At 41.5% G+C, this 27,933-nt stretch overlaps 1 protein-coding gene and 1 long non-coding RNA gene across 3 annotated transcripts; one reads left to right on the top strand and one right to left on the bottom strand.

Annotated features, from left to right (window-relative positions):
- Window positions 1-96: 96 nt before the first annotated feature.
- LOC106031500 (uncharacterized) lies at window positions 97-26,138 on the top strand. Its single transcript, XR_007160972.2, has 6 exons — window positions 97-903; window positions 18,753-18,840; window positions 20,483-20,530; window positions 24,568-24,636; window positions 25,275-25,336; window positions 25,770-26,138. It is a non-coding gene; the product is annotated as an uncharacterized lncRNA (long non-coding RNA).
- KCNG3 (potassium voltage-gated channel modifier subfamily G member 3) lies at window positions 14,113-27,697 on the bottom strand. Of its 2 annotated transcripts, none has more exons than XM_048057774.2 (2): window positions 26,164-27,697; window positions 14,113-17,662 (listed from the first exon to the last, which is right to left on the bottom strand). In XM_048057774.2, exons 1-2 carry the CDS (start codon window positions 27,225-27,227, stop codon window positions 17,017-17,019), a joined length of 1,710 nt encoding a protein of 569 aa, XP_047913731.2. In that variant the 5' UTR covers window positions 27,228-27,697; the 3' UTR covers window positions 14,113-17,016. The 2 variants fall into 2 exon arrangements, with proteins under 2 accessions (XP_047913731.2, XP_047913730.2); XM_048057773.2 differs by having other exon boundaries at window positions 26,131-27,697.
- Window positions 27,698-27,933: the final 236 nt, after the last annotated feature.

A 27,933-nucleotide genomic window follows, 5' to 3' on the forward strand; every position in this document is an offset into this window, starting at 1 on the left:
GGGAGGGAGGGAGGCGTGGAGGCAGCGGTGGGGCTGCGCTGTGAGGAGAGGGGGGTGGCAAGGGGCAGGCGGGCGCGGGGCGCCCCGGGGGCCTCGCAGTGCTCGCAGCCAATGGGCGGGAGCGGGAGCGGGCGGGGAGGTCAGGTCCCGCCCGCCGGCGGGAGCCGGGCTCGGGGCTCAGGTGTCGATACCCGGGTGCGAAGCTGGAGAGCCGGGTTCGAGGCTGCCCTCGGCTGCAGCCCTGGTGGAGGTGCTCAGCTCGCCTCCCTTAGCTGGTCTGAGCTCCCCGCGAGCTGTAGGCTGTTAGGGTGCTGGGGTGCTGCCCAAAACGAATAGAAAAGTTTATTCAGCAGTGAAGGACAGTTATTACCGACCTGTGCTATACGCTGTATGGTCTGTTGGGAGTCCCATGTGCGGTTTTGCAGATACGTTTGCTGTGAAAATGTGCTCATGTACAGAGTGAAACCCAACTAAAATACACCTTCCTTATAAGCTGGGGAAAGCCCTGCTTCTAGGAGGTGATTCAGAAAGTAAAGCAGCCATATATAAAGACAGTATTTCTCTACCCAGCCCTGTAACACCTACTTGGCTCCTGAGCCATGAGTGTGGCGGCAGCAGGACAGAGCGCCGAGCCCCCCTGCATTCACCCCCTCTGCCCAGCACAGCGGTGGCCCGGTCAGGAGGAAAGCCAAGCCCCTGGGCATCCTGTGGGCACAGAGCTATTACCACAAGGGCCAGGCCCTTGCTGCCCACGTCCCAGCTGTGCCTGCTGCCCTGCAGGCTGGGCAGGTTTCCTCGGTGAGGAGGCTCCAGCCGCCGTCTCCGCCATCCTCTCCAGAGAGCCAGCTGGGTGCTCCAGACGCGATTCTGAGTCGGAACGTCTTCCCAGGACATATTTGCTCAGTAAGTAGGAAATTTATGAAAATATTTTGTAAATGTTACAGGAAGAATTGTGAAATCCCTGTAGCTTTTGAGGCTAGGAGGTATTAACGAACTGGTACACGGGCTGCATAATGTATGGTGGAAAAGACTTTGCAGACCAGGATTCTGCTTAATTCTGAGAAAACTAAACCAGAAGGTATGTTTGACTGCAAATCTCCCTATAATGGAGCAAAACACACTGACGATAGGGTATGCATATTCTTTTTAAAGTGGAATTTTGGCTGTGTTTGTATGGTAACAGTCCTAATGCATTGAAATCCATGGGAGCTGGCTCATACTGTAACTACTCTGGAGCTTTTCATGGCCATACATGTCTGTAGATGCTTTGTCGGCCCCCCTGTCCTGCTATTTCAACGTTCACATGAAGAAATAGGTGTGCCTGGCAAGCTCTTTTATCGAGGTTGTTTTATATCTTGCTCTTCTATGTTTTGTTCTGATATTAATGCATCCTACAGTCCTGGAGGAGGCTGCGGCAGCTCACACGTGGGGATGATGCCATTGTATAACCAGCACTTGCTCTGTCGATGCTCTTGACTCAAGCTCTTGAAATGCCATTCAGTATTGACTGAAAGCCACAGAAAGGAGCTCTGAGGAAGCTATGGAAAATGTATAAATTTATCCTCTTCCAGTTAATCAAGTTAGATTATAATGCTTATAAGTAAGCTGTGAAATTTTGCTGCTGTAGGCTGTTGAAACAAAACCTAGGTGCTGTCTCTCTATTTTAGCTCAGAAAATAGAAGATTATTTGCCTTGCAAAAGAGATGCATGAGAGGATGACATGATTAAAATTAGTTACAAATGAGGCTTCTGTTGTTCTCTTAACACAAGAGCACGGAGAAATTCCATGAAAAGGAAAGTAAAAAGCTTGGAATAACATAAATTTCATCTTTCCTTTTAAATGAAGACATTTGTTTATGCTTTAGGCTCTTGGTCCAACTTTTCTTTAGTCTCTAGACTTTTGCCAAAGACTGCTTTGCTTGTCAGACTTGCTGACATAATGGGTAATTAGACTGGAAAACTTAACTGCAATGGGAAATAATGGAGGTAAAATGAGGCCACTCACCCCAGCAGGGTTAAAGAAGGATTGGGTATCTCTGTGGACCATAAAACCATGCACAGCTCATGTAAACAAAGTGTCCCAGAAGGAGAAGACTTCCTGCATCGGGCCTTAAGATGAGCTCTGACTTTTAGACACTGAAACAAATAATTCATGGAGACTGGCAACTCTACCGCTGCTCTGTTGGGGCTTTTATGCCTTCATCTGCTGTGTGGTATTGGCAGCAGCTGAAGGCAATACTGTCCAAGCTACACTGTAGTGTCACGTATTTTATTTATTTATTTTTCCCCAAGATTTTTTTAAGGTAACTGATTTCATACATGCAAATTTAAGATTATGCTTCAAGGTGAGTAGGCTTCTGGGAGTGAATGAAAGAAGCAGAGTACCTTGAAGTTATTCTGCATTTGTTGTTGTTGTTGAAATTTTTGTGTTTTTATTTTCTCTTTGAGGGTAAAATAAATAAAGAAACAAGACCTCACTCAGTTGCTTAATGAACAACACCTTCATATGCTGATCATAATTTCAGCACAGATGTCTGTAACTCAAACTCTGTGAATCTGCCCATGCAGATCTGTCCTTGAATTGCTGAGAACAACTGTGTGGGTGGGTTTAGAACATGAAATTGCTGTGTGCACTTATGTTTTGTTTATGCAGTACTCATTTTTAAGAGTACTAGATTGGATCTGCTTAATATTTGCCTTGTGTGTCTGTGTGTGTGTATATACATAATATATACAAACCCCCAAACTAGATGATGATCTCCAAGCATAAGCTCTATTAATGTAAGAGACCGTGACATTGTAAACATGTTGTTTGAATCATTTTATCAACTGAAAGAAATGAAGTCTAAACACAGAATAATCATCCAAGGTATTGGTTGCCTCTAAAAACTGTACCTGAATTTATTGGTGCTTTATCACCCGTATGTTTTGAATACAGCACTGGTGACTCTTGGAAATAGACTACTATTGTCAACTGAGAGTTCTCTTCAATGGGCTTAATAATATTGAAAATTAATATTAAAAAAAAAAGCTTTTAATTTCAAAGCTATTCATGCAGTTCCAATATAAATATAAATTTAACCACAGTTTTTTTCTCATAACAAAATCCTTGTTTGTTTGTTTTTTTCTTCTGAGGGAGATAGGGTTAAAGAGGGTCATTTATCTTCTCTGTGAATTTAAAAATAATTCCTTGTTTCATTTCTGTTTCATTGGTACTTCTTTGTCTTAACGTAAGACTTCTACATGAGAAATGCTTAAGAGCAACAGCAATTTTGGAGATAATGATTGTGTTTGCTGTAGGTTGGCTAGGGATCAGGAATCGTTTTAAAGGTGTTGAACTGTATTTGGGGTTATCTACCTTTTGTTTTACCTGTGTAATATTCTTTCTAGGTTCTTGGGCAGAACTTATCTGAAAAAGTTAATTAAGGAATTGAAAACTTGAAGATCTAATTCTTGTAAAGTCTTATGTTTGAATAATGCTTTTGAGGCAATAAGATGCTTTTAGTAGTCTGTTCTGTGGTTGTGTTACATGTTTAACAGCAAATGGAAATTATGAAAGCAATGGTTTGTTCCAGGTTAGTGATGAAGTATTCTTTTGTCCTCCCATTTCCAGATGTGAAAAGCATTGTAGGAACCTACAGTAAATATTGCTTTTGCTATTTCCCAGCCTTGTTGTCTTTGCTTTTATTTTTTTTTCCTCCTTTATCATCTGAATTGCAGAATTGAAGGTAAACTTTTCGTCTGATTGAGACACCAGCGTTGGCTATCAGTAAAATAATAATTACCTAAATGCCCTATATATTCTACTTTGAAGAAAGTAATCCTGAAATCCACACACCCTATCCTTATGGCTTACAACACCACTTTGGAAATTCCGTACTACAAGGTTGGATCCTTTGCCCCTTGCTTTCGACTCTAATAAAGACAACCAAAGCTCAAAGCTTGTCTATGTGTTTTTCTACTCTGACACATTTTTTCCTCAGCTACTGGAAGGGAAGTCTCAGGGTGGCAGTTCCTTAGTCTTCCTGGACTTTTCTTTTAAACATTACATGGTAATGAAATAGGTTCCCAAGTAAAGTGAGCTGTATCTCTGGACATCTAGAGGTAAAATTTGTCTGCAAGGTTTTACGTTTTCACACTTTTGCCAAACTCTTCCTTCATCTTTTCTCTCTCCTTCTCTAGGATATGAGTGTTTATTCCCAAGTAGTCAGCAGTGCACAGCAAAAATTTGTTTTTCTCAGATTTGTTGTGGATACTGGGGAGATGATGCATTGTCCTTGTATTTCATTTCTTCTTGCCAGCCTTTTCATATGCAAATCTGCAAAGACTGGACTCCAGAGACAACTACATCCTTAGTGCAGTATTGTAACAATCTTCCCTGAATAAGGCAAGAAGATTTATTAATAAACAAAACAACAATAACAAAAAAAACCACCCTCCTCAGCATGCACGTTAGAGGAGATGCTCTGTTCATTTTATATAGTGGGAGGCAGATAAGCAGTAGTGTGAAGTCAGGCTGAGGAAAGATCTCGTGGACTGTTTCTCAGTATTAACAGATAAATATGATTGCCTTGGAAATGCACAGGGCAATTTATACCCGATGGCTTGACTTGAATACCCATGTCTTTCACTTTTGTGGTCCAGCACCCACTCAAAATGTACTTGTCCTTATGATTTTAGTTATATTATCTTGTACGATGTTCTTATGATTTTAGCTGCATATCTGGTAAAATGTTCTGAAATGTTTGGCCTTAATGTGCCATTTCCCAACAGTGACCAGCCTAGAGCTAGTCTGAAATAACTCCACCTGAAACATGTGGTGTCGGTGTCAACTCTCATTGTGTGCATCGCTCCGGTTGTCTGCACTGCTTCCCACAGTGGCCATAACCTGCTAAACTGTGAAGATGGGATATGAAGATGGACTTTCTAGATCCAGATGCCTGCCTAGAATCAAGTTCACCGATGCTACCTCTAAGACACTCTTCTAGGTACTGCCACGGGATAAAGCAGCTGAGAGCTAGCCAAATTCTGAGTATACTCACTGACAAGGCCCAGCTTTGCCTGGATTATTTGTTAGCAGGCTGTACTCTAATGGATTTTTGTTTGGCTGATTTAGAAGAGGGGAGAAAAAAAAGGCACACTTAAATTTAGTAATGCTAGTGTCAACTGTCTGATTACTAGAGTAATCTTTCTCATAGAAAATACTCTTGTTATTGTGAATCATTTAGTACATCAGAAGTAACATAATAAGAATAGATTGCTGCCATGTGATCAGTGTCTCCTGCACTGAAAACAGTGGATAGTTTTGACAACCTTTATTTTTAAGGACTGTATTCTTCCAGCAGCAGGAACCATTACACTGTGATACCTTTTTCACTCTGCTTATTATCTTCCCTGCAGCATCCTGTAGCTTCACTGACATACTGTAAGCAGGTAGCTATTCCAGTATAGTCTCTTCATATGGTAGTGTAACTCTCATCTGTTTCAGGAAGTCTTGCAGGTTTTTAGATGCTTTCACCCCTTGTCTTGCTGTATTAAAATATTTTTACCTTTTAAAATAATCTGTGCTTTCTTACTGTCATGCGAATAGGGACAGGGTAAAACTGGGTGTCTGAGCAGATGAAGGAACCTTTAACATAGCGTTTCCCTGCATGGGAGGAAGAAGTGTGGAAGATTTTGTAACAGTGTGGCAGAGCACTGAGAAAGTTCCCAGTAAGGGGAAGAGGGAAGTGCAGTATCGGCTCTGTAGACAAGAGGACTGAAGAGTGCTTGAGTGACTCGAACAATGTCAGGGAAAGCCAAAAGGAAGCGATCCTGAGCCCAGTCCTTGCACATGTTAGAGAGCTGGACAGTTGTGGAAATAGGGAGCCCAACAAGTAAATGCTGCCTGCAATATCTGCCCCTGCATTGTGCAGGAACTTTTCTTTGGCAGAGTATACACAGCCTTACAAAGTCTATGGTTGGATTAGATTTCTTTGCACGGTGCTTTGCATCTCTTCATTTTTCCTGAGCAAGAGATCACCTGTGTAAGAGCAGGTGTGTGTACATGCCTGGAAGCAGTGGGATTCAGTTACTACTGCACAACGTCTAAGTCAATGTTTTTGTTGAAAACTCGTCTACTGGCAACATCCTCTCTCCTAAAGGTTTCTCACAGTAAATTTCACTGTGCCATCTCTGGCTGCCTTGTCTTGCATGGGTTCTGTGAAGCCAAGTGCTAATGGAGAGCTTCATTTGTCTCAATATATAGGAGCCTGGGCTTTTGTAGTGGGAAAATCTGAGTTCCATTTTGCCGAGGAATACCAGAGCTAGTAGAAGCATTGTTAGTGCAGACGTTCTGGCAATTGTGCCATGTCCTGTTCTGCAGCCTGCCGGAGCTGAAGAAATGAGGAGGTATGGAAACTGAGATTTGGCACCATGATTTTATTTGCTTTTTATTATATGTATTCTTGATTGTTTCCCCTCCCCAATGTAGTTCTCATTTTAGATATTTGCAGTGTGGAGCTGATGTGGTGATGATTTCCTAAAGGATTCCCTGTGTCCTTCTGACTACAGATCCTGTTGCTTGCTGTTCAAAGGCAGAAAGGAAACTTCTATGTGTCCTCAAAATTGCTGGGGGTGCTGCTTTGACCCCATTAATTTGCTAGTCCCAGGTCCAGTTGCAACCAAACAGACAATATCAGATTGCTCTAATTTGAGCCTATGAGCACTCAAGCCTCTTAGCACTGGCTAAACACTTGCCTTGTAATGTGGAGATTACACTAAAATAATGGGAACCAAATTACTTTAATCTCTTGCTTGCTTTCTTTGCTTTCGCTATGTTATTATATTATAGCATCATGTTTATAGGGCTTCGGGGATAAATGAATTGGGAGTGAGATCTACTTGCTTGCCTTACAGAAAAGTTTTATGGGTAGAGACAAGGGAACCTTTCTCCAAATGCTATTAAAAAGTCTTTATTTAAGGTCCCATATATATTCAGTGTAATCTAAGAGATGACTGCTTCGCACATAAAGCAATTTGAACTTTGGAAAAATACTTGTGTGTGTTCACTTATGTTCCTTTTGGGGTGATTGCAGCCCTAAAGCTTAAAAATTTCTTAAAGCTGGTTACAAAAAAAATGAAATGGTGAAATATGATTTGCCTGTTTGATGGATGAAGAGGAAATACAAGAACCAGCAGAGAGTTTATGGTTTATTTATGTCTACTGGTAAATAACTGCATGTTTCTGCGATGGACTTACCCTGTTTTTCCTCTGAACTGTAGCATGCAGGCTGAATGCCTTTTGTTTCAGACTGTGAGTCTTCTTTGAACAGTGAAAATGCCTAATCCAGTTCCATAGTGTTTGTCTCCTTGCTATGGTCTCCAAGAGAATTGAAGGTGCTTCAGCTGAGCATTTGTTTCATTCTCTTTTTAAAAGCAAAGTCATAAGTATTTGTAGCATACCGTGTTTTAAATTAGCAGGAGAAAATTGATAAAGATGTTGCTTGGGAGCCCAAGTTCTGGAGCTGACCACAGCAGCATTTGCTGCTGCATTTGTTACCATTAGCCTGGAGTGCGAGGAGTTGGCTTATACCATGCTGACCGCAGCTTTAGCCTGTATAAGCAGCAAAAGCTTGTGTTTAGTCTATCAGCTATCATAATTATAAGCTGCATAGGGACTCCGAGATACCTGAGATACCACATTTCCATGGAAATTCACATCTCAGAGGGGATGATGTGACCTTTCTGAGCCTTTAAGTCAGAATCATTAAGGTTGGAAAAGACCTCCAGGATCATCTGGTCCAACCATCACCCTACTACCAGTGTCACCCACTAAACCATGTCCCTAAGCACCACGTCCAACCTCTCCTTGAACACCTTCAGGGACGGTGACTCCACCACCTCCCTGGGCAACCCATTCCAATGCCTGAGTGCTCTTTCTGAGAAGAAATGTCTCTTCATTTCCAACCTAAACCTCCCCTGGTGCAACTTGAGGCCATTCCCTCTACTCCTATCACTAGTTATCTGTGAGAAGAGGCCGACCCCCAGCTCCCCACAGCTTCCTTTCAGGCAGTTGCAGAGAGCAATGAGGTCTCCCCTGAGCCTCCTCTTCTCCAGACCAAACAACCCCAGTTCCCTCAGCCGCCCCTCACAGGACTTGTGCTCCAGGCCCCTCACCAGCTTCGTAGCCCTTCTCTGGACAAAGTCAAAGCCCTTTGTTTGTTTTTGTTTGTATTTTGAGTTGCATCCTTTACTGCGGATGCCATGTAGGTTTTTGGTCATCATTAGTGCTCAGTAGAAAGGGAAATGACTGCTGAATGGGATGAGATGATGCCAGATTCTCTTCTGTTCTCCTGATCTGAGAGGCTGCTTCTGTAGACAGACACTTCCAGAAGATGTTTAAAGGGAAAGAGTAAATCACAAATGTCGTCAATACAAGTTGTCAGTGTGTAACTCAAAGATACAGGTGAAAGTGTTTCTCCTTAGCAAAGTAGGAAGGTATCCATTGGGTTAGGCCTACTAGGTATGAATGGACTGGGAAATTGCTTTTTAACACAGTTCCTTGAGGAGTAGTGCATTTGATTTATATAAGTATGTACCTACAGCAATGACAGTAGGGCAGAAAAGAATGGGCAGGACGGGCAGAAGGGGGCTTGTACCACCATTTCAGAAATATTTGGTACTGGCACAGAGGCCTGCCGGTGCAGCTGGTGGCAGAAAGAAAATGGGGTGGCTAAGAAAAGGGTAAGAACCAAAGAGAAAGGGAGTTGGATGAAAAGTCTAGCAAAGGAAGAAAGCAGAGATGGATTTTCAGGGACGACATGGCGGGACAGCAGCAGTGATGGGGAACAGGGCAGAAAAGCACAGTGAAGCCCTATTGTGTTTAGTGTCTGGGAGTTATCTGCATCGTCTGATCTTAAATTTGGTGAGTTGGTTTTAGAAAGGACTTCATTGCTGTCCCAGAGCTTTTTGCACTGTTGGATTAACTATTTTTAACCTCTCCCTACCCCTCCACTCCATCTCTCTTTTTCATTAATTAGTCTTCCATCTGCTCTCTGTGATGTTCTTTCAGTTGTATGGCAATCCTGGCCTCTAAATAGTGATAAATCACCAAAGGAGGGAACGTAAAAGCGATGATTCCTCTTCTGGATCCTAGACGAAGATCTTTAATGTCGGAGTGAAAGGCTACCAGTTTCTGAGGCTGTCAGTTGCAGTTAGCATTACTCGGTTGCGTGCTGGTAGAAAGGGACCAGCCAGCAGAAGTACCTTGTCCAAGCTTGGCCAGTTTGCTTGGTAGAAACAACAATTTAGAGTAATCAACCAAAAACTAAAGGAGTAACTACAAATTGGCAGCTCTGGCATGCCATTGGCAATTCCTTCTGGGCTGCCAGGTCTGACGTTGGCAGGCACAACACACGAGTAGGTGGCCAAATGCTCACAGGTGAGCTTTCCTGCAGAGGTGTGAGCGGGTTTGGATGGGCTGCAGGATGCGAGGTGCCAGGCTACAGTTGTAGATGAAGGATGACATATGGATGATTTAGGCGATTTTGTATTGCTTTGTAGAAACTTTGCTTTGCATGACTGTTTCTTGCCATTATACGTGACATTTATTGTGGGGGAGGAGAGAGCTTTTTATCCTGCACTGACACAGAGAAATGTATGGATATTTGCTCTCAGCTATCTAATCTGGAATTGAACTGCATTTCAAATGTGATTGGGACAGTCTATACGAAGAGAAGGCAAAGGTAACAGCAGCCTCAGTCACTGGATGTTAATGTTTAACCTTAATGCTCCTTGAGTGACGATCAGGCAAAAGGAGAATGAGAAGGTCTAAGAAAACAAGGAGGGTAGAGATGCTGAAGATGGAGTCTGCTATACAGAGGGACGCAGATCAGCTTCACAGTTCCTGCTGCTCTTGCTGAGGGTAATCTGGCACTTACATCCAAGCCTTTATCTTCCATAATCCAGTGGACAAGCAGATTTTCTAAAACAAAGCAAAATTTGTCTTGCTAGCTTTAATTCTGTGCTGGTTGCACTTCTCCCTTTATTTTTTTTCTCTATACATATATCTGATTTTTAAGTTTCGTGAGGCAATGGAGATTAAAAGCTACTGTGACCTGTAAACTCAGTTTGTACCAAAGGAGTCAACAGGTACAGCCTAAAGACACTGCACTGAAAGGAAAAAGAAAAGAGAGAGTAAGACTCTCTGGCAGGAATCCATGCATTTAGATTTGAATTTATGTTTTACTGAAGTAATTTTGTTGCTGATGCTTTTCTTTTCAGTGGGCCTCTGCGTGACTGTACTTAGAAAATACACTGTTGGCAATGTTTCTCTTTTACACTTACATAGCATCTATACAATAGAGCCCCTATCTAGGCAGCATCAAGGATTCAGGATGCTATTTTAATAAATGGCCCCAGTTTCATTTGTTCATAGCTTCCCATCAAATGACTCAGCTGACATCCGGTTCAAATATTAAAACCTAGCAACAAAAGCCACGGTTAGAGGCTGTGCTATCTTGGTATATATAGCCAGTACAGATGACAAGGCCTTTAGCAATGTTGGGAAGATTGTCTTCTAAACGCTGCATCCTGCGTGACCAACTCTAAAATGGAGGGCAGGGAGGAGGAATTACATTTGAGCACTTAGTACTTAAAAGTACACCAGACTCAACAAGTTAGCAATATTCATGCTACAGAGAAAAGCTGTGATGCTTGCTTGCAGTTTTGTCTGTATACATATTTTGAGTTGTGTTTCAGTCTTGGATTATATGTTTTTTGAGAGCAGCATTGTAATTTTGATCTACGACTGTAGAGTACTTAGGGAAACAGAAGCCTGGTTGATCCTCATTATAGCTCCTAGCTGCTACTTCAATATTGGTAAAATAGCACTGAAAAGAAATAGAAAAACAAAGTCAGGGATTTTTAGGATACAAGAGAAAGAATGCCATTTTTGAATTTTCTGATTTCCTAGATTTTATTGAATCTCTTTACTATCTTTTAAAAATTCTTATAGCAAGAAATGTATAAAATGCTCCCTGAGACAGCAAGAATTTATTTGTCTTTTTGGCGTTCTATGTATTTACAGTTGCATCTCAGATCGATAGGAGGTGCAAGTGCTGAGAATATCTGTAAAATAATGTGATAAAACATCAAAAAAAGAACTTCTGCTTCCAAAATATTTCAGAAGTTTTTAGCAAAACATTTATAAAACATGATCAATTTAATTTAAAAAAAATAAGTAAAACGAGAAGTAAAAATGCTCGAAATGAAAAGTTGGTCATTCCATAATAATGCGGTGGGTTGGTGCTGGAATAGTTGATAATTCACAGATCTCTTAAAATATTCAAACTTTTCTCTAAAGAACATTAGTTGTGTTTATTTTTGGAAGCACCTTTGTAATGGCTGCACTTAACAAATCAGCAGAGGGCATCTTGGCTCTGTTTGTTCCATCCTTTTAGCTCCTAGGCAGACCCATAATAATGCAAGTCCTGCACTGGTGAAGCTTCTGGTTGCTTTGAAACTCCAGGACTATGAATATAGATTCATTTCTGTGAACTTGAAGCCAAATTCAATCATTTTTCCTAGATTTGTTCTTCTAAGTAATCCCCAAGGAATAATGCATGTGCTACATGGCTGCTTTTGAATTTTGTTTGACAGTTCTGTTGCCTATAATTACTGTAGGTAATCAATTGCTGTTATTGAGAAGAATAACGCTGTGTAGGTTTGTTTATTATCTCACGGTAACTTGTGGACTAAATATTTAGAAGTTCTATCGAGTAAGGCTCCTAAGTCCTAAATGACAAACTTCTCAGTAGCCAAAAATTGCTAAAGGAAAAAAGTTTTTTTCTGAGGTACAAAACCAATATGAATAGCCACAGAATTCACTTGTTGAAAAGAACGCATTTTACGCAATTAAGCATGTTTGTCTTGACCCCTAGTATATGAAATAATCAACAAACCCAGTACATTTTATTTTGTGATTTTACGCGTCGAATTCTGTATTCACATCAAGAAAACACTCATTACCTTTCCAAATGATAGTATATATTTTTCTTTACAGAGAAGCAAACAATATATAAAATTAATATTCTATAAAATTATAAACCTTTGAGCCTGTAAAGAATAAAGGAGTCAAAAATGTGTAGTTGCAAACATCCATATTTTATTAATTTGACCAAAGGTTCCTCTGTGGCTCTTAAAATTTCTTGTCAAGCATATTCGTACTTGTCAGTTGTGCTTGCTCCCTGGGCAGCCTTCTTGATGCTTAACCTGTTACATCATCTATAAAAGATATTCCCTACTTGGTGTTGCGCTTCACAAGCCATACAAAATATTAGCTTTCCACTATAAAACAGGTGTTATGTTGTTTCTTCCACATGTGCTGGGGCAAATCATGAGCTGACATAAACAACTGTGGATCTAGCAAAACCAGAAGACTTTTTTTTGCCTTTCTCACTTAAGGAAGACTCCTTATTATAAACAGGGATCTGTTTTACCTAGCAGGAGCTAGTGTCACGTATACTGATGTGTATGTTTGCTTTTACAAACAAATAACAGAAAATGTTTTCTGAAGAATTTCCTATTTTAAAATCAGTGATTTTTTATTTATTTATTTTTAATAGAGCAACATAATCTCTTTTTTTTTTTTTTTTCTGTGCAGAGCTAAGGTTGTTTTCTGTCAAACATCTCAGAAGCATATTTGGAAGGATAATACTAAAAAAGTCAAGGTACATCAAAAGGCCAAAATTTTAATTGGGAGTTTTATCCTGAACCTCTTATCTGGGAGAAAATTCAGAGCAGAGCAGTCCTTGTTCATCTTGCCAGTTTGCAGGAGACTCGCTGCTGTGACTACTGAATTCAGTGGCTGCTGCATGTGCATCACTGCTTCTGGCAGGCATTTAGGGCTTGTACGGTTTTGTGGGCACTACACAGAGGGGAAGAGACCAAGTGACTTGATCCTGTAAGGACTTGAGTTTTATTTCAGAAACATCAGGGCTGAACACTAAAAAAGCTGAAAACTGATTCCTCTATGGGGACCAAATTTCGTATATAATGTTAAAACCCTGTACCTTTTCCCTTAAATATGTGGGTGTCAAGGTGGGTATACAGGATTTTTATCTTCATCAAGCTTGCTCTATGTACACCAGGATCAACCACTGTACAGTAAGAATGAATATCACATATTTAAATGGCTGATCCCTGGGCTAGTAAAACTTTAAAATCACCAGCTGATTGAATTAATTGGGTTTGTTTTTTTGTTTTGTTTGTTTGTTTGTTTTTTGGAAGGTGTTTATAAAAACAGTATCACTTTATAGCCTTACATCAAAGGAAATTACGTTCTTCCATTCTTTGTTATTTTGGGGATGGTGCTTTATGTGGAACTGTAGAAGGAAGATATATTGTGGGTACCTTTCAATTACAGTGATTTCAGTAATGATCAAATGTTTTTATGTGGCACTGAGCACCTTGAAGGACTGCAGCCAATATACAGTTCCCAGTAGGTCAGTCCTAAGGACCGAACCTAGTATGTAAGTGTGATTAACCTTTGCTGTCATCAAGGTGTTTAATGACAGTTCAAAATTCATTGGCATGGGTTTAGCTTTAGACAAACAGGCTGGGTCACAATTATGTAAGTTCTCTTTATTTATGCCTAGTTTTATTATATTTGTATTTTATCTAATTTGTTCCAACTGTAAATGTTTCAAATAATGAAAGAGGTACTATCCATGAAATATTTTTACTGTGTTGGCTTCAAACTGGCAATTATTAGAAATGAGCCACTTCGTCCTCATTTGGCTTTGAAATGCTGTAATTTGGAAAGAAAGCTCTGCACCCAATGTCTGCATAAAACGTGGTCTCAAGTACACTTTCAGTAAAAGCGTCACCTGTTTAAAGATACACTTATTCTAGACCACAGAAAATTGATCATTGAAAATGTAACATGTACCCTATTTATTTACTATAAAATTCTGTTTTAAAGTTACCATTGAGATCATGTTACTTCAACTTGGTTTCTAAGGAAACTAAAGGCTACACACTGATAACCATAATACAACAGCAAAAAATAATAATAATTAAAAAAAAACAACACGACAGTATCTCTCCTTAGTGGGCTTATAAAGAGAGCAGTTTCAAAATAATATTTTATTATAACTCAAAAATACATAAAGGTTATTCTGTCCACATTTTGCCATACAAAAAATGAACATAAACTGTTTTAAAAAAGTATATAATCTCCACAGACGTTTTTTGTTACACAATTATTTTTAGTAGATAATCTTTTTACACTGGGGAAGGGATTCTTTAGCTGGAAAACAATCATAAAGGATCATTTTGTTTGTGTACCAGATATAGCCTGGATCTGTTCATCTTTGAAAACTTCCCATCCTTAATTGCTTATACAAAATGATTTGTGATGCAAACTGGTATTCAGAAGTTATGTGCATTAGTTTGTATTCTTTCCTTTATACAAAAAGTTAGATTTACACGTAGTGCTGCAATGCATTTTATTTTGTCTTGAAATCAAGATTGCAATGTACTTCAAAGTACATTCGTGTTGTGTGCTGATTTCAAATAATTGTCATCCTGAGGATGGGGTGTTTTGTGGGAGGAGGGTTCTACCCCAGACCATTGGTTTGGTTAAATATAATACAAGGACAAAAGGCAAAATAAATTTTAAGGAGTTTTATTGGTATTTTTTCCCAAGCATTAATACTTGGAAAACAGCATATGAAAATCTGTAGGGCAAAGTTATTATGTGGTGGTTTTTTTTCATTTTTAATGGAAAAAAATGGAGAAAAGTATAAAAAATAAAGGTTTTCTCCTTGAAAAGGTTTTTTTTTTTCTGATACTGTCAAAATAAACTTTTCATTAGAAGATGAAAATGTCATTTTCTTCAATCAGCTCTGTTTGGATTGAAGTCTGAAATTTCAATTTTGTCAAGAAGGAATTTTTTTGTAAGGAGGAGAAAACATTTCAACTGACAATAATGTATAATATATGCAGGATATATATAGGTACACATGCAGGAATACAGAGCCAGCATCTCTGCTGGTGTAAAACATCTAAGTGTCTCTGAAGTCGCTACTTACCTAGCTAACATCAGCTGTGAATCTCACCTAAGACAGAACTTCTTGCTGATATTTACCTCTCTGTGGATGCAAGAGCACGTTCCTGAACTACGTAATTTCAATACAAAAGGCATAAATATAGCAGTATAGGGAAGTTTAGAGCTGAACGCCAGAACATCAGTGGCAAGAAACAGAGGTATGTCTGTAACATTACTTAATAATGTGTTCTTTAAAAACTACTGAAGTTGAGCTCGTCTGTGAGGAGGCTACTAAAGTTCTTTTCAGGTCTTCAGAAAAATTGTATTTGCAATGTAATTCCTTAAGACTACTTAAGACTAAGACCACTTAAAATGCTAAATGAGTTTTTCAAGTCTTGAGTGCTCTTTTCATGGTAGAGCCTTCAACATATGGTCGTTGACCAACGTGGCATTTCTATTTGAGTGAGCAGTTCCAGAGATGTGTTTTTTAGGTGGTACTCATTTTATTTCTAGAGCTGTTAACAAATACATATATAAAAGATGCTTTTACAGCACAGTAATAGTAAACGCATTATTTTCAGGCAAGCACATCAAATTCAACTATGCCAATGACTCTGAACTTCCAGGTTAATAATGATGTTTATTGGTACCCAAATCTGTAAAGCTGTACCTAAATATGTTTTAGTATCCAACTGCACAGTTCTACATAGCAGCTTTTCAGAATTATACTGAACAAGGCTGTTTAGCAGTACTACACAAGAAATGTAGTGAACAATATTTCAGAACCTAACTTGATTCATTTTAATTTTCTAGTTACATTGGAGAATATACCCTTTTGCCAAGCGCAACTTACACTTCTATATTTTACTTTCTTTGATCTCTTTTGGGCTTTTTACAGTCGTTTTTAAAACTTCTATGAAAGTAAAATGTATGCTTCTGTAAGGATTGCTGAATTTCAAGATGATGATGAGTCTCATCTGACAGGGAGCAGCTACTCTTGTTTTCCAGTGCTTTCTCCAGACTGTTTCAAGTGATGGAATCGTATAATTGGTCTTAGAGAACTTTCACTACGATATATATGTTCATTTAAATGGGCAAAAAATATGTTTATGAATATATAACTTCAGGTGGATGGAGTTGAACCGCGTGTATGTAAAATTTGGATAGCTCCCCCACTAAGCTACCAGAAAATATATTTATCGATGCCCGAATTTTTATGCTGACCTTTATAAAGTACCACGCTTCTATTAAAGATTTGGTTCCAGAGAAGAAAGTAACTGTGGTTAAGGAAGTCCTTGCTACAACGTTCAAAGGTATATGTACTCTTTAGTTATTCCATTATAAATTCAGAGCAAAGACACTTACTCCACTGTTTTTTTATGGAAAATTTGTGTGCTTCATCAAAGATCAGAATCAGACCTCAAAATTTTTTTCCCTACTGACCTATATTCTTCATCTTTTCTAAGTCACAGAACCAGCTGTACTGTGTTGTGAAGCTCAAAAGTAGCAGCAATTCTCCTTCAAGTATCTAGTTTGGTTATCTGGGTTAGAAGTGGAGATACTTCAGGCAAGAAAGTATGATGCCTCTACAGAGCATTTAGATTTTGTAATCTTTGAAAATCTTCTGCTACACATTGCTTTGAATGATATAGGATGTAATTATGGGAATGACGAATCTCAATGTTAAACATATTTTTTGTTCTGCTTTTGTGTGGAAAGGCAAACTGAAGACCAAACTGGTCTGGTGGAGGACTTCTGAATCCTCTTGTGTTGTTCTCTCAAATTTGAAGCATCACTCTCTCTCCTTGCAAGGTGCCCAAGGCAGGTGGTTATCCTTCCTGTCTGAATGGTGATGGGCTTTCTCCAGGCTGGCGAGAATGTTGTTCCATAGGACCATCCAGTCAAGGAGGACACGTGAAGAGACTTTCCACCATCTTCTTCTAAGACAAAGCTTAGCAAGTAACTACAACAGAACTCAAGTTTGGTCAATTTAAGAATTCAGCTGAGAGGCTTCTACTGTACCGAGCAGACCGGAACTTGAGCTCATGGTAACACTGCACAAAGCTATGATAAATGAAGGTGATTGGCAAGGCTAGTAAAACGATGCCACTAACCACACAAATTCCTCCGAGAATCCTTCCTGGTACAGTGATGGGACACATGTCACCATAACCAACCGTGGTCATAGAGATGATCACCCACCAACAAGCAGCAGGGATGCTGGCATAATCCTTATTCTTTGTTCCCAAGTCCAGCCCATTTTCAAGAAGCTGGGAAAGTGCACTGAAAATTGCCATAGCAACACAGATAAAGACAAGGAGCATCACCATCTCTCTGTAACAACGCTTCAGAGTCAAACCAAGTGTTTGAAGGCCAATGAAATGACGAGCCAGTTTAATCACCCAAAAAATCCTCATCATTCTTAAGACCCTCAAGGTGACTCCAGCCCTCTGAAGCTGTGAGTTTTCCCCTGTAAAAACTGTCATTAGAACAGAGATGTAGTAAGGAGTAATTGCCAGTAAATCAATGATGTTGAGAGGTCTTCTGACAAACTCACACTTGTTTTTTGAAACGATGAACCTCACAATGCACTCTGCAGTGAACCAGCCTATGCAGATAGCTTCAATTATCCTGTCAAAAGAAACAAAGTACAGTATTTATGTTCTGAGGAAAGGCTTTAGTGCCGGTTTGTTTTTTCACGGACATTACCAAATTGACATTCAGTCCTTCACAAGCGACAAACAGAAAGCCACGCTATTCTTATTCTGAGCATGTAACACCAGGTTTCAGCAACTAACCTTAGGATCTAGTGCAGAGTTTAAACTGATCTGTGCTAAGAACCCTGTCACCGATCACTTTCTGTGAATTACAGATTCTAGTCCTAATACTGGACGCATATGCCTACAAAATCTGGAACCCTGCAGGAAATGATTGAGTGCCAGTGCGTAACATAGTCTAGAATACTTTGTTTGTTTTTGTTTAAAATCTGTGAGAACTGATCCACTTAACGAATGCCAAGGACTGTGGATCAGTGAACTGGCAATGTGTTGAACCAGATTGCTAAACTGAAATGAAAGTGAAGATGGAGTAGGTGGAAATCAGCTTTTGCATCAGATAATTCATGCAAATTGGCTCTTCAAGAACCAGCTGAAACCGGTCTTATTTGCATACTAAATAGAGGCTAACCTAGAACTGTATTCAAAACTTTATAATATCGACACTAAATACAGGTGATATTTTATTCTTCACAGTTGGGTACACATAGTACCAAAGTAATAAGCTTGTGTCCTTCCATTTACTGCTAGGCTTGGCATTACTGAAGTTTTTCTTTTCTTTTAAATGTAACTCCCCTTAAACCGTGTCACAGTAAAATGTCAAGGTAAGCAAAGCAATAGGCGAGATCATCTTCTTGCCAAATACAAATAGCAGCCCTGATTAAAGAAAGCATTGCTGTCCTGGAGGGTGATTTCATTACATTTCTGAATGCTTTAAAATCCCAGTGCAGCACGTGCGACTTGAGAACATTCTCAGCCTGAAACCACTAGAAGGTAGAAATGGGTATCAAAATAACCCTTTTCTTAAGATTTCAAACTACACTCACTTATTTAACGTGGGAGGGAATGGGAGCTAATATTTTACTCTTTCCTTTGTTTGCTCATCTTTTTTCAACAACTTTTTGTGTAAAGAAAAAGCCACTTATCAGTGCCATCTCTACCAACAGGTCTGAAAGCAAAGTGAGATAAAATTGGAGATTGAAAATGCTAGATGAAACCAGAGATTTTTCTTTCTACTGCAGGGATTCTAACAAGGTACTGTCTACAGAAACAGTAGTGATTTGTAAGTAATAATCTGTCTTTTGAAACATAAAATTTTGTTTCCCTAACATGTTTTCTTTTTTTGTTACCATTTCTGAAATCTGTTGTTATTATTAAAACAGTGGCCTGCTAGAAGAACAAAGTCTTCTGGAACTCCTGTAATTATACTACTAGACTCTATAAACCAACTCTCATAAAAGCGTCATACGCTAAAATTTTATTTATTAATTTCATTTTATTCATTCATTCACTTTAGTTTTATGTGAAATAGTAGAGGCAACAGTAATAGTCAGTCGACATAAAGTCGTAAGTTACGCCATAATTCCAGCCACAGAAAATTTAAATGAACATGAATTAACTACTCAGGGAAGTAGTTACATAAAATCAGACCTTGCTATGACCTTGTTATTCATGATTCATGAATAACAATGAAAGTCCTGTAAGCAAGAGGCCTTTCGTAATAAAGGGCTTATAAAATACTTGTTCATGTTTGCAGCTTCTGTTGTAAAGGCCTCTGAATTTTAAAAATAGCTTCTTCTGAAGAATTAAATGTTCTCTTAAAAATTAAGCTTTTGAAGATATTCGTGTTTCTGTTAATAACGGCAGTGGGAACTGTCATGCCCATTTGTTTGGTAAAAGAAAATTCAGGTCATAATGTCATCTAAACAAATCTTGTACTGAATATATGCAAGTGTTCATATGAATGGATTATCATTCCTTCATGTTAAAAATCAAGAAAAAAATGTTAGTGGGTAAATTCACTTCAACCATTTTAATATACGTGATGAGGAAATATATAAGAGTATTTCTAGTAAAAGTAGCCAGACAGCAAGATCATGGTAATGGATGCACTGATAAAAGCTGAATGTCCTTAAAGTTGGCTGTTTGAGAACTCATAATTGTTAAAAGAAAAAAATGCATCTGGAAATAAATTTGCAGCCAAGAATATTCTACAATTCTGACAAACTCCATTACATCTTACAAGATTTGTCTGGTAGTTATGCCTATGACCTATGACGTTGAGCATTTACATGAAAAAGCAATTCTTAATTTTACAATTTAAAGCTGTTTCAATTGGTATTTCCTGATGCCTCTATAACATTGAAGGCGTAATTTCTTGATTTTATCACAAATTAGGCGGGTTATCTCTGAGTCAAGCTTTGAGGAAGCTAGGTCCTAATAGTTGTGATATCTTAGAAGTCATCTTTATGAATCAATATTGATTCAGAGGTCTGGTATAACTTTGGGGAGTAGTTGTGCAAGTAAAAATCCATGTTAGATGAAATGTGATCAATCTGTTGTTTTACTCTGTTGGTCCTTAGCACAAAAGAAACTGTAAATCAATTATACTTCAATAGGGAGGACTGGAGCGTCTTTTGTTGTAGAACAGACTACAAGACAGCTAAGAAACAGTACTTGATGCAAAAATGACAAAGCAAGATCAAGATAGTGGAGATGCATTGCTGCCACTTGACAACATATTGCACTTCAACGTCTCCGTTTTTTTATCTGTCGTTCTTTCTCAGCAATTACACAACCTGGCTAGGGAGATGATAAAGAAGGGTCTTTCCTACTACTTAGCCACTAGTGAAACGTGTTGTTCCTCCTCTCATGTCACTCTTTTTTGCTTTTGTAGATGGGTTTCAGCAGTCCTGATGAACCACCTAAGTGCGTAAGTGCTTAGGTAAGCACAACTAGAAACCTCTGGCCTGTTGTGAAAGCTGGAGTGCTACATGCTACACTTCTACTTTCAGATTAAGTCTCCCTCTCCCTTACAGTGACTTATCTTTGTAACTAAGTTATATCCTTTTGAATGGAGAAATAACATTTAATAAGAAAACCAAAATTAAGTCGTTTACTTCATACTAAAGTTTTTTTTAAGGCCAACTAAAATGCATTCACTTGGAAGACTAAAGTAACTGTATCTTCTGCAATCAATTCTTAAAATATTTGCTGCATATTCACATGACAGACTGCCTGTTCATGAAATAATATGCTCTTTAAGCATCTGTAGCTATATAATTAAATCATGAGCTTTATTTGGTAAAATGTAGTACCTATTCTGGTTTGTTGGGTTTTTTATCTGTTCAGTTTTAAAATAGCTGGTATTCAAGAAGGAGCTGGGAAATTAAAAACAAGTCTATTAAGTGTTTCCTTAAAGATTCCCCATAAAATTGGAATAATTGGAGAATATTAAGTCCTAGTTTTTAATAAGTTGTGGGTTATTTCTGCTCAAACTTACTGTCCATTGGCCTAGACCTAAGTACATGAAAGAGTAGTGGTTTTTCTTCCTGAAATTGTAAGCCTCTTGGTACTTAACAGGTTTTCAAGATTGCTTTAATGAGTGTTTTGTCCATAAACTGAAAATAAAGCCTTTGTGATCCTCATTTCTACTGTAATTCAGTTGCTGTTTAATTTTCTGTTCCATCTGATAACAACCTTTCAGAATAGGCTATTTTATGTACACTGAGTTAAACTGCTTGAAAATTTTTTCATGCACTAACAAGACTTTTATTATGCTAAAAAAAATCACATTGGAAACATCATAAAGTATTTCAACTTAGCATTACACTTTGGCCCAGCATGCTAATTTGTATACTTTTAATATCCACTGGTGAGTCAGTTGAAATCTCCCCAAAATATTCATTAGTGGCACTATTACTGATTAAACTTGTAAATAAAACATACATATCAACAGGACACACGAGGAAAACAGATGATACGGTTAAAGACAGTATATGACAGGATTAAGGTCTGTCAGCACTGATTTGATAAATTGTTGCTAAAGCCTATTTCCATGTAAGATACATTAAGCCTGAAAAATGTCCAAGGAGTAGTGAGAATGATCAAATTCCTGCTCAGGAAGACTCCAAGCCATTTCAGCAAAAGGTCTTTTTTAATCCTTTTGAAATCAACAGGATTTCTGCCTCACTACAAACTGCAGAGCAAGGGCAACAGAACAGCTAGTTTCACTGTATTAAAAACCTTGCTGGTGTTTTTCCTTTATGTCCCTGTTTTGATAGCAATAATATTTCCCGATGCATTAAATGCCGGTGCATGCCTCCTGGGGGGGGTGGGGGTGTAATGACCAGCACTACCCTGAGAAAGGGAGGGGCCAATGCTCCACAGCTCTCAGGTAACACCTGGAGTTGAACATCCCAGCCCTGGTGTCCTTAGCATCTTTTCCGTGTGCTTTGCTCACAGGAGTGGCACCTAGCCCTGGTGAGGTTGTTGAGGTTCCCCTGTAGCCAGGAAGCGATGCATGGCTGTTCTTTGTGTTATCTCTATTTTTCAAAACTCTGTTAAATTCGTTAGAAGAATCCACATCTGTGTTTTTAAATTGGGTCTGTAGTTCCATGCATTACTTTCAGCCTACTTTTAGAACTTAGGCAAAAATATGGTGTTCAGGCTGGATCTTACGCAAGAAAGAATGTCTTATTTTTATGAACGGGTGTTGGGCATGAACATTTGGGTGTTCTGAAATAATAATGACTTTTGTGCATTTCAAATGCAACTTCTTAAGCTGATGTTTTGCAGAGATGAAAAAAGCCCACTGGCATCTGTTGAGAAATGCTGTTTGGAGAAGTTACTGTGTTTATTTGCTTTCGCTTAACAGCATGGCAATCATACAAGCTTTACAACTGAGGGATTATTTCAGTACAAATTTAATCATGATTCTGTAAGTAAAAAAGGGGCAACAGTCTCTTCTTGTGCTAACTAACTATTCATATTTAATTTAGAAAAATAGTTTAAAGATGGGTAGATAGAACTATACTGGCTTTAAGTCAAGCAGCTTCAAATGACTTCTTATTACAAGCTTAAACTCTCCCCAAAAGATTATGCTTACGATCAGTTAATGGATGAGTCCCTGACCAGAGACTCACAGCATGCATCTGTTGGCATTGATCAGAAGAGAGCAAAGATGACTTGAAATTGCCAGAAGCAACAGAAGGGGAGACAGGTGTCCCTGCTGTCTGCTCCTAAACTGTGCAAATCTGATGCAAATCTTTAGCTCTGGTAAGTGAAACATGCCAAGACAGGGAAGAGAGCAAAATCATAAAATGCAAGAAAATTTCAATAACTCCTTCCTCGTCCTAAGCATGGACCTGGGGAAGGCAATCCCTCTGCAAGTCAGGGAATTATATTATCAGTGTCCCTGAGATCTGTGAAATTCAGAGGTCAGATTCTTCATCGCTCTCCTTAAAAAGCCTTAGAGTTTTCTGTTGCCCTCTGAAGGGGATTACTGCAAAGGATCAGAAACAGCCGTGCGCTGTTCACCTTTTGACAGCATGGTCACAATGAAAAGTTATAACAACATAAGGGTTTCTGAGAAAGATATGGGAAAAGCTGGGTGGACTCGATTCTTCTGGTGAAGAGGTGTTTCTGTAATAATAACAAAAAGAAATAATAAACTCAGCTGGTATTAATTGGCAGCAGTAGTAACCCTTATCGCAAACCTCATTAAAGAGGCTGATTTTGTAAATTATAAGGAGTTAGTTACCACCTCGCCTCTAGAAATGATGTCCAGATAAGGTGGAGACACCCCAGTAGAGCTGTTTTCACTACAGCTGCCCTGAGTGGTTCTGGGGGTGGTTACCACAGCTCAGCCACAGAAGTTACCGTGTGGCACCTTTCCAAACTGTAAGTAACATAACATTGAGGAAAGGACAGTTGTTTTTTTATTGGTAAGCCTATGGAGACTGAAAATACCAGAGAGATTTTAGGGTTGCTTAATTTCCAGAGGTAATTCTCATCTCTTCTAAGCACTGGCTCATACTGATCTAATAGTTGGTTACACCCAAAGTCTGCATTGTGAGGAGTTCTAGATAAGCCCGTTCACTTTTCATTTTTAAAAGTTTTCAAAATATGTTTTTAGGATAATGTAGTCTTTGTACTAGTAATTATAGTGCTGTGTGTCAAAACCCACTTGCTTACAGCAGTAATATCACAACTTCTCTTGAGAAAAATACTGTTGTATTATCATGTTAGATAGAACTTTATTTTAATGAGATACCTTGCTTAATAAACAAAAGCCAGGATTTGGCTTCAGACTTTTGGATAGATCAGGAACTAGCAGCCAGGTGTTTACAAGCACTCTCACTTAGGATGGATGGCATCGCCAGAGTACACAAATCCTTTGGCAAGTGTAAGTAGTTGTAACTTAACTGGATCGCTCAAAATTAAACGTAGCTCACTCCTTTTTTCCAGATATTGCAGGCTTTTTAGTCATGACACTGCATACACAATAAAGAAAGGAGTAGCCCCCGTAAGAGAACAAGGCCACCTCAGCAGGTGACAAGCTGTGGACAGAGGAACACGTTTGTATCTGTTTTCAGTGTGTTCACCATTAAATTGCTATTGATTCACATTTGCACTGATAGCACATGGGTGAAGACACGCAAAATGAGCCAGCCTGTATTTAGTGCTCATCTGCAACAAGATTTTTGCAAGAAAATGGTTAGAAACTGTTCAACAGCAACTTTTATTTATACCTCCCCCCCCTTTTTTTTTTAATTGCAATTCCATAGACTGCTGCAGCTGGTCCTAAAAAAAACCTCACCCTGTCATTGACAGGGTCCTTTCTTTTTAAAAGTAGCCTTCAGTGCCCTGACAAGTGCTTGGCTACACACTGTCCCACAAATACTTAGGACCTTATCCTTCAAATGCTTGGTACACAGTTTAGTCATTCAGAGGAGTAAAATCATGTGTATATCTACACAGGTTCTTGAAGATGAAGGCACTACGAAAGAAAAATTACATGTCATCTGCCTTGTTCATCTGCAACTCCCAGTAAGTGAAAAATTGTTAACTTTCACATCATAAAGATGCGATCAAAGATATGACTAAAGTCATTTATGCTATCATTGCCGTTGTGTATATTTTCAGCTATGTATTGGGGGGTGTCTAAGCAACTTGCTGCCTTAAGCAGAGATCACTCAGAGCATCCCCTCTTTGAAGTAACAGCAAAGATTAAGGTTTTTTAACTGGAAGAACCTGTAAGAGCAACTTTTGACGTATCTGCATGTAGGCAGGAATCAACAGCTTCTCAGTCTGTATCTGCTTTCTTTTTGTTCATATGATTAATGCTTTGGCTTGGCTACAAACAGAAATACAGGTGCACTTTCCATTAAGTTAATGGAAACTATGAAAATACTTTCCAAGGAATTAATTTGGCTACTAAGATATAATATATCACATTCCAATTAACTCTACGGTAAAGGATGGTAATTTCATAATGACTAGGCTGCAATTTCACTGTAGGACCCCCTTAGCAGAGTAGATGCTGAAAACTTTTGTTGAATACTGTATTTGTTTTAAACTAATGGAGAAGGTGGAAAATATGAGAAATGTTTACTTTTATAATATCTATATCTGAATCTTATTTATGAGATAAGTCTTACTGGAACAGTCCTGATCCTGTTCTCTAGAGAACGGAAGATGGAGAGCAATGGTACCGAAGTCCGCAGAGTCACATCGATGTAACCCTGAGGTGAGGTCACAAAGATGATTTAAAAAAAAAAAAAAGGCCTCACTCTGACTGGTGTAACACCAGCACTGAGCCTTATACACCCATGCCCTGGTTGCTGCAGCTGTTTCACAATGTTAGTGTCTTTACATACGTTTTGTCTAAAGGAAATGTACACATCTGCTATACGTTCATACCCTGGGGCTCTGTGCGATGCAGCTGCAGGAGCTTAATGCTCAGGCTGATCACCTGCGGTGCCTCTGTACAGAGGAGCTGAGTGGCAGAGGAATGGGGTCCGGCTGCCGCCCCATGCAAGGTGTTCCCAGATCAGCTCCCTAACACAGGGTGTGCTCCTGTGCGAGCGCACACAGCGCGCTCTTCCCCAAGTAAAAGCGAAGGGAGCTGCTTTCTTTCAGGGCTTTATTTTCCTTTTTTTTTTTTTTCCTCCCCCACGAAGAGGGGGTCTGTCATGATTTCCTGGGCGTGGGAGCCTCCCTACGTGGGTGAGGAGCCCCCCGTGCCTCCAACGGGGGCCACGGCAGCGCTGAGACAAGAGGGGCCGGCGCCTTTGGAGGAGCGGGAGCCGCGTCCCGATCGCTCCGGCTCCGCTCCGGCTCCGCTCCGGTTCCGCTCCGGGTCCCCCGAGCCCCCCTGTTCCCCGTCCCCGGGCTGATTTCGGGGTTCAGGGGGTGCAGGCGGGGAAGCGGCGCGGCCCCGACCCCCCGAGACCTCCAGAGCATCGCGACGAGCGGCGGCACACAGCGGACGGGACACACTGGGAGGGGGGCGGACAGCGGGAAAATAAAGGATCCTCCTACCCTGAGGGCTCCCTCACTGACTCTGCTGTGTACCTGCTCTGCTCCTCCACGCTGCGGTTCTCCGGCGCCCGCCACTCGGGCAGGGTGCTGGCGCACAGCACCACCATGGACACGATGACGAAGAGGATGGAGACGGTGGCCAGGACCTGGGCGGCCAGGGAAGACGTGGGCTCCTCGAAAGTCCTCCGCATCCTCTCCAGCCACTTGCCGCCCTCGCCCCCCGCCGCCCGCCGCCCCTTGGCCCGGGCGTCGCCGCCCGCGTCCCCCGCCGGCTCCTCGGGGCAGTAATAGGGCCGCGACTCGGCCAGGCGGTCGTCGAGGCGGCGCTGGCAGCAGTAGTCGAGGTGGGAGCCCTCCAGCCCCCAGTAGAGCAGCTCGTTGTAGAAGGAGAGCTCGCACATGTGCGGCACGAAGCGCAGGTGGCCGTGCCGCACGTAGAGCATGATGAAGCCGAAAGCCTCCGAGTGCCGGTCGAAGAAATACTCGTTCCGCTCCCGGTCGTAGTCGTCGCACACCTCCAGCACGTCCTGCTCCGACAGGCAGCCGTGCAGGCGGCTCACCCGCCGCAGCGGGAAATCCTTCAGCACCTCCCGGGAGAAGGAGTACCGGGTGCCCCCGACGTTCAACACCACCGGGGGGCCGCGGCCAAAGTTCATGGCTTGGGCGGGACGGAGGAGGAGGAGGAAGAGGAGGAGGAGGAGGAGGAAGAGGGGCAGGGGCCGGGCCGGGCGAGGCGGGGGGCGGCAGCGGCTGCCCCGGCTCCGGCTCCGCTCGCACCGCTGGCGGCTCCCGCTCGGCGACGGGGCGGGCGGGGAGGGAAGGAGGGAGGGATGGAGGGAAGGATGGAGGGAGGGAGGGAGGAGAGCCGGGGGGGCGGGAGAGGCGCCGCCGGCACCGGGGAGGGAGGGAGGGAGGGAGGGAGGGAGGGAGGGATGGAGGCAGCTCTCCCCCCGGCGGGTCTCCCCGGCGAAGTTGGCCGCCGGCGGTGCCCGGGCGGGGGGATGCGGAGCGGCGCTGCCGCCTCCCGCGGGGGGCTGTCCCCAGCCGGGGCAGCGGGGGGCTGCCGCCGGGAGCGCGTCCCGCGGCCCCGCGCACATCTGGAGGAGGAGGAGGGGGAGGGGGAGGAAGAGGAGGCGGCGCTCCTCCTCCTCCTCCCTTGCCGTGCGGGCAGAGTCGAAAGGCGCAGCGGGCGCCCCCTGCCCCGCTCCGGCCCCCCGCCGGCTTTCCGACGCCCCGCCGCGGCTTACATCGGGCACCAGCTGGCACCACCCGGGCCGCCCTCCAGAGCTTGGATTTCAGGGGTCTGCAGCACGCACAGGGAGCTCCTCTCTTCCACCACTCTCCCTCTCTGGTACCCTAACACTCCGGCTTTCAGGGCTGAGCCTTTTCCCATGCTCGCCGCCACCTGGAGCATCTCCCGGAGCTCTCCCCCTCGGGGCGATGCCTCCAGGTGCCGGCGTGCTGCCAGGACAGAGGGCAGGTGAGTGCCTCTTCTCCCCACTGATCCCAGAGGTTTTGTGGCCCAGGGGCTCCGCCTGTAACAGGACACCCAGGTTAGGGCAGTGCTCCGCCGCCCCCGCTTTTTCCTGCTCCAGATTCAGGGATTTCTCTTGGCAGCCTTTGCTGCTGCTGCCACGTTACTCCCCCAGCTGAGGTTTGCAGGATGCCTTACAAGACGTGGATGGCCGTGTGATTCTGTAGAGCCGCTTGTTTTAAAGGAGAATGCGATTAAGCACTATTATTTTATCGCTGTTTGGCCTCTGTCTGTAAAGCGCTTAGAGGTTGGGATAAGTGCCCACGGTG

Source organism: Anser cygnoides, chromosome 3 (assembly GCF_040182565.1).
Source record: "Anser cygnoides isolate HZ-2024a breed goose chromosome 3, Taihu_goose_T2T_genome, whole genome shotgun sequence".
NCBI classification, from domain to species: domain Eukaryota; kingdom Metazoa; phylum Chordata; class Aves; order Anseriformes; family Anatidae; genus Anser; species Anser cygnoides.

Excerpts from the sequence above, each read along its gene's own strand:
- KCNG3 (XM_048057773.2), bottom strand. The coding sequence starts at position 27,227 with ATGTGCGCGGGGCCGCGGGACGCGCTCCCGGCGGCAGCCCCCCGCTGC. Across the intron at positions 17,663-26,130 it reads TCAGTGAGGGAGCCCTCAGG|GATAATTGAAGCTATCTGCA; the intron begins GTAGGAGGATCC and ends TTCTTTTGACAG.